Source organism: Lissotriton helveticus, chromosome 12 (assembly GCF_964261635.1).
Source record: "Lissotriton helveticus chromosome 12, aLisHel1.1, whole genome shotgun sequence".
In the NCBI taxonomy this organism is placed as follows: Eukaryota; Metazoa; Chordata; class Amphibia; order Caudata; family Salamandridae; genus Lissotriton; species Lissotriton helveticus.
The window spans coordinates 454,262,183-454,276,015 of record NC_136073.1 but is presented as its reverse complement, the minus strand read 5'-3'; the positions used below and the strand labels follow the sequence as shown (position 1 = coordinate 454,276,015).

Here is a 13,833-nt window from a genome sequence, read left to right as displayed (position 1 = left end):
TATCCTGGCTGAAGACGGCTGATAGCCTGAAACCGGTCCTAGGATGCTTGATTCCGGTCCAGCGAAGACATGGCTTGGCAGTTCGGGCTGGACTGTTCCCATGAGGCACAGGGTCAAGACTGATTTGCATATGGCCATGTCTGAACTGGGGTGGCTTGGTGAGCAAAATAACGATGGATTTAACCCAGATCTGTGACTGAGGGTGAATGTTTTGCCATTGTGCAACATTCCGTCCATCATCTTGTGTGTTTTCCTAAAACACATCCAGGATACACTTCTAACTAACATACCTTTGTGGAAGTCTTAATGATTATTTGCTTCAGGTAAAAAACATATTTTCACTTCCTACCTATCAGAAACAATATTAATCTAAGGCAGTTCATTATGGTGCAGTGAAATGTCCTTACTTTGAGCTTTAGAATGCAAGTAAGTTCTAAGATAGCTTTCTGGTATCCCCTTGATATGTGACATGTGAATATCATACTATATTTGTAAAGCGTGCAATCACCCATAAGGGTATCTATCTTACTGCCAGGATCACAAGGCAAGACTGGGAGCAGCTAGAATGAAAACAAGACAAAATCTAGAAGGATTAGTTGGGTTGGTAGAAAAATAACCAGGTGTTTAATGATTGCAGCTAAGAATGGCCCAAAGAGTCCTGGATGCAGGAGACATTACGTAGACATTGGCAACATATGAATAGGTGATTTATCGCATATACAATCGGGTGGATAAGTGATCATCCCTATTACCTTTCCGTTTTTTAGTGTGATCTGAATATTTGTAAAATCTTACACATCATCCTGTAGTGATGGGAAAAAAGAAGGCAGTGACACTGGTAAATGTGTGGAAATGTCAATTATCTTCATGGGCCAGGACACTTCTGTATTCCATATAACAGAGATCTAAATGTGATTGTAAAATACTGCTACTTTAGTCAGTCAATTTACATGGAAATATGATGAGTATAATAACTTAAATCGTTTATATATATTTAAAAATAATGTTTTGCGCTAGTCTATTTTAAAGAATAATTGAAAAATCTGATCTCTGAAGCTCCTCTACCTATTTTATCAGTAGTCATCTTATCTTCTTCATTACTCAGTGGCACTTCTTGCTTGAGTTCTTCTGTCAGTCTGGCCTGTACTTGTTCTGGGTGACTTTTTGGTTCTGTAAAACAAAAAAGATAGACATCTATGAACGTGATGAAACTCTATAAGGCAGCATTAATATGTGTATATACATTTATTTTACATAACACAATTATCAACGTAGTCTCTTAATGATTTTTTTTTTAAATATATTTTTATTGCAGAATCAGAAGTAAAACCATTCAATAGGCCAACCTATACACTGACGGCCCCCAACATTCAGTATGATGGAAATTCAATACACAGCCATTTAGCCCACATCCCGGAGGCTGGGCGGCGCTTCAATGAACCAGTTCGCTGGAGGTGCCTCTGTGCTTGCCCTGTCCGGGTCATAGGTCAGTTATATCGTATCGTATCCGCTTTTACCCCATAACAACCAACCCTCCCCTCACTCCACCCAGCCCTAGGCCGCACCACTGTCGCTCCTCGCAAATCCCTACTACGACCTTCCAGGGCCACCTGGTTCCGGGAAGCTGCCTCATTGCGGCAAACCACCCCCTCCTCTAACTCCCCCCCGTCCCTCCCCCCCACCAACTGCTGCTAATGCGGGTCCCAAAAACCCCTCCCTGCTCTGAGGTATGTCATCCATCAGGAAGTCCAGACAATCATACAGTCCCCATGGAATCCCTTCCTATTCCTGATCTTCCTCCGCGCCTTCAGTTATATAGTCCCTTAAAGCCTGGACTACCAGCTCCCAGGACCGCGCCAGTTCCAGATTTTTCTCGTTACCAGTTCTAGTCGCCTGACGCATCCTAATCACACTCTCACATCCCGACCACTTCAACAGTTTATTCCTCCATCTCCGCACAGACGGGCCCTCCTTAGATTTCCAATGCCAAGTGATTTCACGCTGTGCCAGTATTAATCCCAAATCAATGAATTTGCTCGTCACTTTAGTCTTCTTGGTGTGCGGGAACCAGAGGAGCAGACATGCAGCCATATCAAAGTCCACCTCTCTATCCGTGACAGCGTTCAGGAGTTCTCCCACTTCCGGCCAGTAGTCCCCTAACTTCGGGCAACCCCACAGCATGTGGTCCAGATCTACCTCTGGCTCCAAACATCTCAGGCACATGGCATCAAGCACCCGGAAGTGTCGACGTAACCTCTCCGGGGTCAAATACGCCCGATGTACAATGAAAAAATGCACCTGCTGAAACCGTGCATTCCTCGTCCCTTTCCAGGTCCTATGCAACACTTGGCCCCATATGGTGTCCGGGATTTGCTTACCTATGCTGGCCTCCCATCGCGATTTCAGCTCTACCAAAGGCACTAGTCCCTCATTTAGCATTCTGGTGTGGAGGCAAGTCACAGCCTTGATGGTGCCCGCGGCCATCACCACATATTGGCATGCCATCGTCACCTCCGGCTCCACCAGTCCTCCCCCCCAATGCCGCTGCATCGCTGTCATGACCGCCGCATGCAGCAAGAAGGTTCCACTTGGTAGGCCGAATTGTTCCTGTAAAGTCCTGTACGGGACCAGCTGCCCGTCCATATAGAGGTCTCCCACCATCTGCAAGCCCAATTCTTCCCACGTCAATAATTGGGACCAATCGCCCCCATGTGGGAGGGCAGTCAGCATTCCCAGCGGTATCTCCGGCGCATACGGCCGATGCTTCCTAGCTCTTTTCAGGTTCCTATTCCAACACAATCTAAGCGTCCTTTCCTCTAACGTAAGATCTCTACCATCCAGTTTCTGTTGCATCACGATAGACGACAAGACATGTCTCTGAATGCCGATCCCTCGGTCGCTATCTGGTCCCCTGAACTCTCTGGCTACATTCTGCGTCAGGACCTGGAGCTGCGCCGCTAGATAATATAATTCAAAGTCGGGGACGGCTATCCCCCCCTCGCACTTGGGTCTCGTCAAGGTAGTCAGTGCTACCCTTCGGCGTCCCTGGCCCCAGAGAAAGCCGGTCACCAACGTCTTCAACTCCCTAAAGAGTCTCTGCGGGATCCATACCGGCAACGTTCTAAAATAATAGAGTAGCCGCGGGAGTGCCACCATTTTCAACAGTGCTACCCGACCCAACACGGACAGTGGGAGAGAGGCCCAGAAATCCATACAGCCCTTCAGCGCCCGGATACAGCGCTCCACATTCCCCTCAAGGAGGTCCGCTGCGTCATGGTAGATGCGCACTCCTAGATAAACAAAACAAGAGGGTTCCCACACCACCGGTCTTGTGAGCTGTGGGCAGTGCGTGGTCTTCCGCAACGGAAATACACAGGTCTTGGTCCAATTCACCCTGAGGCCTGACAGCCTCCCGAACCTGCCCAGCATGTCCACCGCGCCTTCCAATGCCCTCCCGGGATCCGCCAGGTACAGTAACAGGTCGTCGGCATATAACGATATATAGTGCGATTCAGGTCCCTGTGCAATCCCGTCATAGACGGTGCCCGATCTTGCCTGCGCCGCCAGCGGCTCCATTGCTAAAGCAAAGAGCAGAGGGGACAGCGAGCAGCCCTGCCTCGTGCCCCTACAAACCGGATAAGCCGGAGAGACCATGGGTCCCAGCCGCACCCGCGCCTTAGCTGAGGAATAAAGCACTCTCGTCCAACTCCGAAACCCTTCCCCAACTCCGAACTTCATCAGCACTCCATCCAGGTAATCCCATTCTAAGCTGTCAAACGCCTTTTCGATATCAACTGTCAATACCACCGGGTCCTGCTCCGCTGTAGCGGCATCATCAATGACCCTGATCAATCGACGGATATTCATCGAGGTGCTCCTGGTCGGGATGAATCCCGCTTGATCCCTATGTACTAAGGAGGTCATCTGCGGTAGGAGCCTGGTAGCCAGGATACGACTCAAGATCTTGTAATCTACAGTTAACATAGACAATGGACGGTAAGAGGATACATCCAACGCATCCCTGCCCGGCTTCAGCAGCGGTACTACCAGCGCCTCCCTCATCGAGTCAGGCAACCGCCCCATTTGTTTTGCCTCCGCGTACACAATCTGCAGCCTGGGCGCCAAGATATCCATAAATTTAGCGTAGAACTCAATCGGCAGCCCATCCACCCCTGGCGTTTTGTTCCGTGCCATGTGTTTAATTGCCCCTCTTATCTCTCCCAGGGTGATGGGGCCCCCCAGGTCCCGGGCATCCTCCACATCCATTGACGGCAAGGGGATCCGATCTAAGTATTCACCTATCTCCGTAGCCTCTGCCTCTAGGTGGCTTGCATACAGTCCCGTATAGTAGGACTGGAAGCGCCCCAGGACCGCTGACTGCGAATAGATCACTTCCCCGTCCTCGCGTCGTACACTCATGATTGGGCACCCTCTAGGGTCTGGATCAGCCAGCTTGGCAAGGAGCGTACCCACTTTATCCCGCTCCTCATGCACCCTTATAGCATACAATTTATAGTCATAACACCGCAATCTTTCCGTCTCAGTCGCCACCGTCTCTTTAGCTTGCAACAATCGTTCCTGCAACTCCGGCCTCTCAGGTCTTCGCCGTTCCAAGCCTCTCAGTACTTCCTCCGCTTTCGCAAGGTCATTCAGCACCGTCCCTCTCACGGTCAGAAACCGTCCCATACACACCCCTCTCACCACCACTTTCATTGCATCCCATTCAGTCGCTCTAGTCGCCGCTGAACCAGCATTATCTGTAAAATAGCTGTCTATGCCCTGGCAGACCATGTCGCTGAACGCCGGATCTTCCAGCGTATCCGGACGAAGTCGCCATGAAGGAACAGCCGATCTCACCAGCTGCCATTGCATAGAGAGCAACAGGGGATTGTGGTCCGAAATGGTCCTAGACAAATACTCAGAGTGAGTCACTACATTCGCCAGTGAATTGCTGCATAGCACCGAATCTAGTCTAACATGGAGGTCGTGCAGCGCGGAGAAGTAAGAGTAATCCCTGGTCTCGGGGTGTTGCGCCCTCCATACATCCACCAAGCCCCACCTTTCCTGCCATTCCCGCCTATGAGTTGCTAGTCGGCGCACTGGGGAGTCCACTAGAGGTGGGTGCGATCTGTCTAACAGCACATCAGAGATGGAGTTAAAATCCCCCGCTAGTAATACAGGGCCTGCCAAATAATACGCCAGTGAGCGCGATAAATCCTCAAAGAAATGAGCTTGATCAGTGTTGGGGGCATAGACGTTGCACAGCACTACCTCCCTACCATACAGCCGTCCCTCAACTACCACATATCGACCCTCTGGATCTATTCTCTGACTCGTAACTTGAAATGGCGTGCCCGCTCGTATCCATATCAACACCCCTCTGGCGAATGCCGAGTATGTCGTGCCAAACACCTGACCTCGCCACCTCTTCTGTAAAGCCCCGCACTCCTTCTGTGTCAGGTGAGTCTCCTAAAGCATTGCAATCTGAACGCCCCGCCTCACCAAGTAGGCATGTACCTTGTGGCGCTTCACCATTGTTCGAATACCACGGACATTCCATGTGACATATTTCAGGTTAGGTAACGTCCCCATAAAGCATCAATCCTTTCAGTGGCGCAAGCCAATAAATGTTTCCCGCATTGCAGCAATTGTACAGCCCCTTCAAAACAGGTCCCCAAACTCCCAGTAACCCCCTCCCCAGGACAGGGCCTAATAACCCAGCTTCAGCCCCGTTCCAAACCTTAAACACCCAACACATCACGCTAACCTGTGGTCGTCACCACAGAAGACCTTAAGGGTCTGAAAAGGGCTATCGAGCCCCAAACCAGGACGGCAGAGCCATCACCCCGCGCATGTAGTCCCACACTGCTAACGCAGCCCCATACCTGGCAGTCCATTAGAAGTTTGGAGTGTCCGCACCGTCAGGCATCCCAGAATTGTTCAGTGGCCTCGAGCCTCACTCGTTAAATATGACATCCGACGTCTGTGGGGTGACCTCTGGTCCCTGCGCTCCCCCCACCTCCGAGTCGTCGTCTCCGGTCTTCTCCCCTTCCTCTTCCGAAGCCGAGCCTCTGGAAGCGTCCTCCTGTTGCGATCCCGTGATGCTCGCCGTGGCCGCCAACGCACTCTTCCTGTCAGCCAGCATTTGCGCCTCTCGCTCAGCCCGTTGGCGCTTATTCCGGGAGCGAATGCGCTGGGATTTCCTGACCTTGACTGGCTGTTGCCGATCCCTATTAGGTCTGTGTGCACGATCCGTCCCCGCACGGTACAGTTCCAGCCAGGTCCATGCCTCGTCGGGTGTTTGGAAAAAGTGAGTCCTATCATCAATGATTACCCGCAACTTGGCTGGAAAAAGCAAGGAGTATTGGATCCCTTCCTCTCTCAGCTCTTTCTTCACTGACAAGAAAGAAGCTCTGCTCCGCTGCACCTCCTGCGTGTAGTCTGGAAAAATTGTTACCTTGCTATTGTCCACCTGGAAGGGCCCTTGAGATCTCGCCTTTTGGATCAGCAGATCCCGATCTTTATAGTGCAGCAGTTTGACCACCATCGGTCGGGGCGGTCGGCCTTCCAGGGGTGGCCTGGCGGGCACCCTGTGCGCTCTTTCCAGAGAGAAGAAGGGGGACAGGCCCTCTGGCGCCACCACTGTTCGGAACCAGTCCCCCATATAGGACACCGCATCGCCTTTCTCAATTTTCTCTGGAAGCCCCACCACCCTCACGTTGTTCCTCCGGTTGCGTCCTTCCACGTCCTCTGCTCGACGCTCCAGGATCGCCAGTCGGCCAATAACGTCGTCGAGTTTATGTTCCGCAGTGACCACCGCCGGTTTCAGCTCCTGAATCAGTTGTTCGTTCGTTTTCACTCGGTCAGATAGCTTGGCGTGGTCCGCTCTCAGCAGGCCAAGCCCCGTCGCCACCTGCGCAATGTCCTGGTGCAGCTCTTCTTTCGTGGCAGTAATCGCAGCCAATATTGCGTCAAGGCGGAGGTTCAGCCTCTGTTCTTGTGGCGAGGACTCCGCTGGGATATCCCCATCCGTGGTCTTGGACTTCCCGTCCCCCCGCCCAGGCGGTGCAGCGAGGCCAGCTCCCAGCGCGGCCATCTTGATTGTGAGAGACACTCCGTTCGAGCAGCCTCCACCGACGACGGCCGGCCGCGGCAATCCCTCCAACTGTTCCGTCCCTGGTCCCAACTGGTGTCGCCCAATGGCATATATCGATTTGCGCAGCTCTTCTTGCCCTAGATCCAGCTCGGCCACGCAGCGCTAGCAGTCCTCCCTCTGCGTGTAGCCGCCCACCGCCGTTCCATATGTGCGCTCCGCGTTGCACCACTAACACACTTATTGCGCCTCCAGAGTCTGCAATGTCCAGGGGTGCAAGCCCAGTGCGCCCCTCCGAAAAGGCCATCAGATATCTTATTAGAAGTCCGTATCCCCGGGCATACTGAGCCCGCTTCCCCCAGCAGCACTTTTGCTCGTGGGCCCCAGTGCTCGTTGGCGTCCAAGTACCGTTTCACCAACCCGGTGCACCACTGTCCCCCATCGGGTTGATCCTGCCTCCTGTGACCGATCCGTCGGCCGCTTCCGAGTCTGTCCGCTCCTCAGGGCACCCAAGCGCCGTGGGCGGCCGCCCCCCCAGCACTCCGCCAACTCGCTGCTCTCCTCCACTCCATAGCGGCCCCCAGCTAGGCACGCGGAGCCCCAAGCCGCGTCGATCCCGGCAGCCCAGCACCAGCAGTGGCAGTCTCAGCAATGGGTCGGCCTCACAGGCCGGCAGCGCCTTCACCGGTGCAGCGCGAGGCAAGGCCCAGCCCACCAGGCAGGGTCCGGGGGAACAGGTGGGGGAGGGGCGCCGCTCCTACCAGTCCTCCACCGCCGACCTCCCCCGCCGCTCCGGACCCGCTCTCACGGTCCTCTCCCCGGTGCACTGCCCTGTCAAGGCCTCCCAGGCACCTTCAGCGCACCCGGCACTCCTCACTGCTCAGCCTCTAGTGCTCTCGTTCCGTCGGCGCCGCCATCTTGCGTCTGTGCACCGGTCGAGCCGACTAGGCCGCCAAGTCCGTCCTCTCACGTCGCCCAGGGTCCTGACGGGGGTCAGATTCTCCTCTCTGGGTCAGCGACCCCTCCGAAGCTCGATTGTAGCCGCCAGGGGTTTCGGGGCCAAGTATTTCAGGATAAGCAACAGGACTCGGCGCGGAGCAACTCGCTCACGCAGCCATCCCGGTCGGCGCCGAAACCACGCCCCCAACGTAGTCTCTTAATGATCACTTGTTCTAGGACCAAAAATTAATTTTCACTTTCTCGATAACAAAAGCAACGTATTCCAAGTGCATGTCAGTAGCATTTTGAGAAATTATCTCACATTTCTCCCAATTAGCTTTAAGTATGATGTCAGATGGCTTCACGGCACACAGTGTAACATGGGAAAGCTGATGAAGGCTGTATTAGTGCATGAGGTATTTATACTTTTGTCACAGCCTCAAGTCCCTTCTTCAGTAGGACTTAGTATGGAACCAATTTAAAACCCCTTCTCTTCTAAGTAAACCTGCTCACCATAAAGACTTTTTGAGTAATTGAATTAGTTAACAAACAGCTGAAATGAGGGAGGATTAAAGAAAGGCTAGCACTGTCGAACCGAAGACATAGACACATATGGAATTGTAAGCAAATAGCAGGAGTTGGACCTGAGAGGATGAGAACAGGTCTGTGAAAAAGTAGCTATTTAGCTATTCCTATGCATTGAAACATAATTCATTTTGTAATTGCCAGTGTCTTGAAAATTACTTGCAACCAATAAACTCTCTGATGTACTTGTCTATGGGAACCCCACAAATGCCTTTCTGGAAAAGCTTGATGCAATTAATAACTTTAGATGACAATAATAAGGACTGAATTTTCATGATATATTGCTCATATCCGTCTGAAAAACATTTTTAATATTTTAAAATAAAACTTACATAATGAAACATGTCAAGGTCATACATAAAAAGAACTGTTGCAATCTATTTAATATTTCCTTTACCCATTTTATCAGAAGCCAGTTCTTTCTCTGTTGAGGAGCCTTTATTGTCCACCATCTCGATTACGGTTTCTCTTTCACTGTTCAGTGATACACCCTCCATGGGTTGCTCTGACGTTCTTTGTTCTGCGTGTTCTAGATTCTTTTTTGGTTCTGTAAAGCCCAATGGTACATCTCCATTAATGTGAAGACTCATTAAAAGGTATGCCCTTAAACACATCCAGGATACACTTTCTAGCTACCATACCTTTGTGGAAGTCTTAATGATTATTTACTTCTGATAAAAAAAATATTTTCACTTCCTTCCTATCAGGAACAATATTAATCTAAGGATGTTCAATATGGTGCGGGGACATTTCCTTTCTTTGAACTTTGGAATGCAAGTAAGTTCTAATATAGCTTTCGGGTATTCTCCTGACATGCGACTATCATACTATACCAGAATATCTGTAACGCCTGCAGTCACCCATAAGGGTATCTCAGTGTCGGGTTCAGGAGACAAAACTGGGAGCAGCAAGAGTGAAAACAAGACAAAATCTAGAATTATTAGTTGGATTGGTAGACAAATAGCCAGGTGTTTAATGATTTCCAGCACTGCAAGTGATTGTGGGTAAAATGAAGGTTCTCCAGCAGAACCCCCCATTGCTTAGAGGCCAGATACGAAAATGAGTGGTGCCAGCCGTCGTTTTGTACTCATTTTGAGGGAGAAGGAGGCAGTTCAACAATGCAGATCCTATGGGTTTGTTAGGTTTATAGGGGAAAATGCCAGATTGCAGATAAGAATGACCCACAGAGTCCTGGATGCAAGAGATGTTACATATACAATGACAACATATGAGCAGGTAATTTATCGCATAAACAATCAGGTGGATAAGTGATCATCTGTATTACTTTTCCGTTTTGTAGTCTGATCGGTTTATTTGTAAAATCTTACATAGCATTCTATAGTGATTTGAAAAAAGAAGGGAGTGGTACTAGGAACTGTGTGGAAATGCAAATTATCTTTTTGGGTCAGGACAATTCTGTATTCCATATAACAGAGATCTAAATGTGACTGAGAAATACCCAGGATGCTGCTACTATAGTCAGTCAATGTCTGTGGAAATGTGATCAGTATAATAAATTAAATCGTTTTGATATATGTAAGCATAATGTTTTGTACTAGTCTATTTTCAAGAATAATTTTCAAAAATCTGATCTCTGAAGCTCCTCTACCTATTGTATCAGTAGTTTGTTCATTCATTTCAGGAGAGCCTCCATTTCCCACCAACTTTATCACAGTTTCTTCTTCATTACTCAGTGGCACTTCTTGCTTGAGTTCTTCTGTCAGTCTAATCTGTACTTGTTCAGGGTGGCTTTTTGATTCTGTAAAACAAAAAAGATAGACATCTATGAAAGTGATGAACCTCTATAAAGCAGCATTCATATGTTGATAAACATTTATTTTATAGAGCACAACTATCAACGTAGTCTCTTAATGATCACTTGTTCTAGGAGCATGAATTAATTTTCACTTTCTCCATAACAAAAGCAACATACATCCAAGTGCATGTCAGTAGCATTTTGAGATATTTTCCTCCACATTTCTCCCAATTGAGCCTTAAAAATGTTTGAAAGTATGATCTCAGATGGCTTCACGGCACACTGTGTAACATGGGAAAGCTGATGATTAACACTGTATTAGTGCATAAGGGTTTTTATACTTTTGTCACAGCCTCAAGTCGCTTCTTCAGTAGGACTTACTAAGGAACCAATTCAAACACGCTCTGTTCTAAGGCAAGCCCACTCACCCACAAAAGGTTCTTGAGTAATAGAATTTGTTTACTAACAGCTGAAATGAGGGAGGATTAAAGAAAGGCTAGCACTGTTGAATTGAAGACCTAGACACATATGGAATTGTAAGCAAATAGCAGGAGTTGGACTTGAGAGGATGAGAACATTGACTGTCAAAAGTAGTTATTTAGCTACTCCTTTGTGCATGAAACATAATTCATTTTGTAATTGCCAGTGTCTTGAAAACTACTTGCAACCAAAGAACTCTCTGATGTACTTGTTTATGGGAACCCCACAATTGCCTTTCTGGTAAAGCTCGGTGCAACTTAATAACTTTAGATGACAATAATAAGGACTGAATTTTCATGAATTATTGGTCAATTCAATCTGAACAATATTTCATATTTTAAAATAAAAACTTAAATAAAGAAAAGTGTCAAGGTCATACATAAAAAGAGCTGTTGCAATCTATTTCACATTTCCTTTACCCATTTTATCAGAAGCCAGTTCTTTCTCTGTTGAGGAGCCTTTATTTTCCACCATCTCGATTACGGTTTCTCTTTCACTGTTCAGTGATACATCCTCCATGAGTTGCTCTGACATTCTTTGTTCTGCATGTTCTAGATTCTTTTTTGGTTCTGTAAAGCCCAATGGTACATCTCCATTAATGTGAAGACTCGTTAAAAGGTATGCCCTTAAATACATCCAGGATACACTTTCTAGCTACCATACCTTTGTGGAAGTTTAACGGTTATTTACTTCTGATAAAAAAATATATTTTTACTTTCTTCCTATCAGAAACAATATTAATCTAAGGAGGTTCAATATGGTGCGGTGACATTTCCTTCCTTTGAGCTTTGCAATGCAAGTAAGTTCTAAGATACCTTTCTGGTATTCTCCTGACATGCGACTATCATACTATACCAGAATATCTGTAAAGCCTGCAGTCACCCATAAGGGTATCTCAGTGTCGGGTTCAGGAGACAAAACTGGGAGCAGCAAGAGTGAAAACAAGACAAAATCTAGAAGGATTATTTGGGTTGGTAGAAAAATAGCCAGGTGTTTAATGATTTCCAGCACAGCAAGTCATTGTCAGTAGAATGAAGGTTCTCCCGCAGAACCCCCCATTGCTTAGGGGCCAGATACGAAAAATGACTGGTGCCAGCCTCAGTTTTTAAGTGATCATCTCTATTACTTTTCCGTTTTGTAGTGTGATCGGTATATTTGTAAAATCTTACATAGCATCCTATAGTGATTTGAAAAAAAAAGGGAGTGATACTAGGAAATGTGTGGAAAAGTAAATTATCTTTATGGGTCAGGACAATTCTGTATTCCATATAAGAGAGATCTAAATGTGATTGTGAAATACCCAGCCTGCTGCTACTGAAGTCAGTCAATGTCTGTGGAAATGCGAGGAGTATAATAACTTAAATCGTTTTTATATAAGTAAAAAAAATGTTTTGTACTAGACTATTTTCAAGAATAATTTTAAAAATGTTGATCTCTGAAGCTCATCTACCTATTGTATCAGTAGTTTGTTCATTCATTTCTCTAGAGCCCCCATTTGCCCCCATCTTCATCACAGTTTCTTCTTCATTACTCAGTGGCACTTCTTCCTTGTGTTCTTCTGTCAGTCTGGCCTGTACTTGTTCTGGGTGATTTGTTGGTTCTGTAAAACAAAAAAGATAGACATCTATGAAAGTGATGAACCTCTATAAGGCAGAATGTATACGTTAATATACATTTATTTTACACAACACAACTATCAACGTAGTCTCTTAATGATCACTTCTTCTAGGAAACATAATTATTTTCACTTTCTCCATAACAAAAGCAACACACATCGAAGAGTAATGTCAGTAGTATTTTGAGATATTTTCCTTCACATTTCTCCCAATTGAGATTTAAAAATGTTTGAAAGTATGATCTCAGATGGCTTCACAGCACTCTGTGTAACATGGGAAAGCTGATGATGAACACTGTATTAGTGCATAAGGGTTTTTACACTTTTGTCACAGCCACAAGTCGCTTCTTCAGTAGGACTTACTAGGGAACCAATTCAAAAGCGCCCTGTTCTAAGGCAAGCCCACTCACCCACAAAGGGTCTTTGGTAATATAATTAGTTTACAAACAGCTGAAATGAAGGAGGATTAAAGAAAGGCTAGCACTGTTGAATTGTAGACATAGACACATATGGAATTGTAAGCTAATAGCAGGAGTTGGACTTGAGAGGATGAAAACATTGATTTTCAAAAGTAGTTATTTGGCTACTCCTATGTGCAGGAAACATAATTCATTTTGTAATTGCCAGTGTCTTGAAAACTACTTGCAGCCAATAAACTCTCTGATGTAGTTGTCTATGGGAACCCCACAATTGCCTTTCTGGAAAAGCTCGGTGCAACTTAATAACTTTAGATAACAATAATAAGGACTGAATTTTCATGAATTATTGGTCAATTCAATCTGAACAATATTTTATAAAAACTTAAATAAAGAAAAGTGTCAAGGTCATACATAAAAAGAGCTGTTGCAATCTATTTCACATTTCCTTTACCCATTTTATCAGAAGCCAGTTCTTTCTCTGTTGAGGAGCCTTTATTGTCCACCATCTCGATTACGGTTTCTCTTTCACTGTTCAATGATACACCCTCCATGGGTTGCTTTGACATTCTTTGTTCTGCGTGTTCTAGATTCTTTTTTGGTTCTGTAAAGCCCAATGGTACATCTCCATTAATGTGAAGACTCATTAAAAGGTATGCCCTTAAACACATCCAGGATACACTTTCTAGCTACCATACCATTGTGGAAGTCTTAACGATTATTTACTTCTGATAAAAATATACATTTTTACTATCTTCCTATCAGAAACAATATTAATCTAAGGAGGTTCAATATGGTGCGGTGACATTTCCTTCCTTTGAGCTTTGGAATGCAAGTAAATTATAAGATACCTTTCTGGAATTCTCCTGACATGCGACTATCATACTATACCAGAATATCTGTAAAGCCTGCAGTCACCCATAAGGGTATCTCAGTGTCGGGTTCAGGA

At 46.7% G+C, this 13,833-nt stretch overlaps 1 protein-coding gene across 5 annotated transcripts in view; it reads right to left on the bottom strand.

The window, feature by feature from the left end:
• The window catches only part of DNAAF1 (dynein axonemal assembly factor 1), a 504,693-nt gene that overhangs the window by 371,624 nt on the left and 119,236 nt on the right, over positions 1-13,833 (bottom strand). For all 5 annotated transcript variants that reach the window (XM_078669123.1, XM_078669125.1, XM_078669127.1 and 2 more), the window contains 6 exons: positions 13,339-13,488; positions 12,304-12,453; positions 11,273-11,422; positions 10,227-10,376; positions 9,015-9,164; positions 1,066-1,170 (listed from right to left, as the gene is read on the bottom strand). In XM_078669123.1, coding sequence (XP_078525249.1) covers positions 1,066-1,170; positions 9,015-9,164; positions 10,227-10,376; positions 11,273-11,422; positions 12,304-12,453; positions 13,339-13,488 — 855 coding nt within the window. The remainder of the gene's footprint in view (positions 1-1,065; positions 1,171-9,014; positions 9,165-10,226; positions 10,377-11,272; positions 11,423-12,303; positions 12,454-13,338; positions 13,489-13,833) is intronic.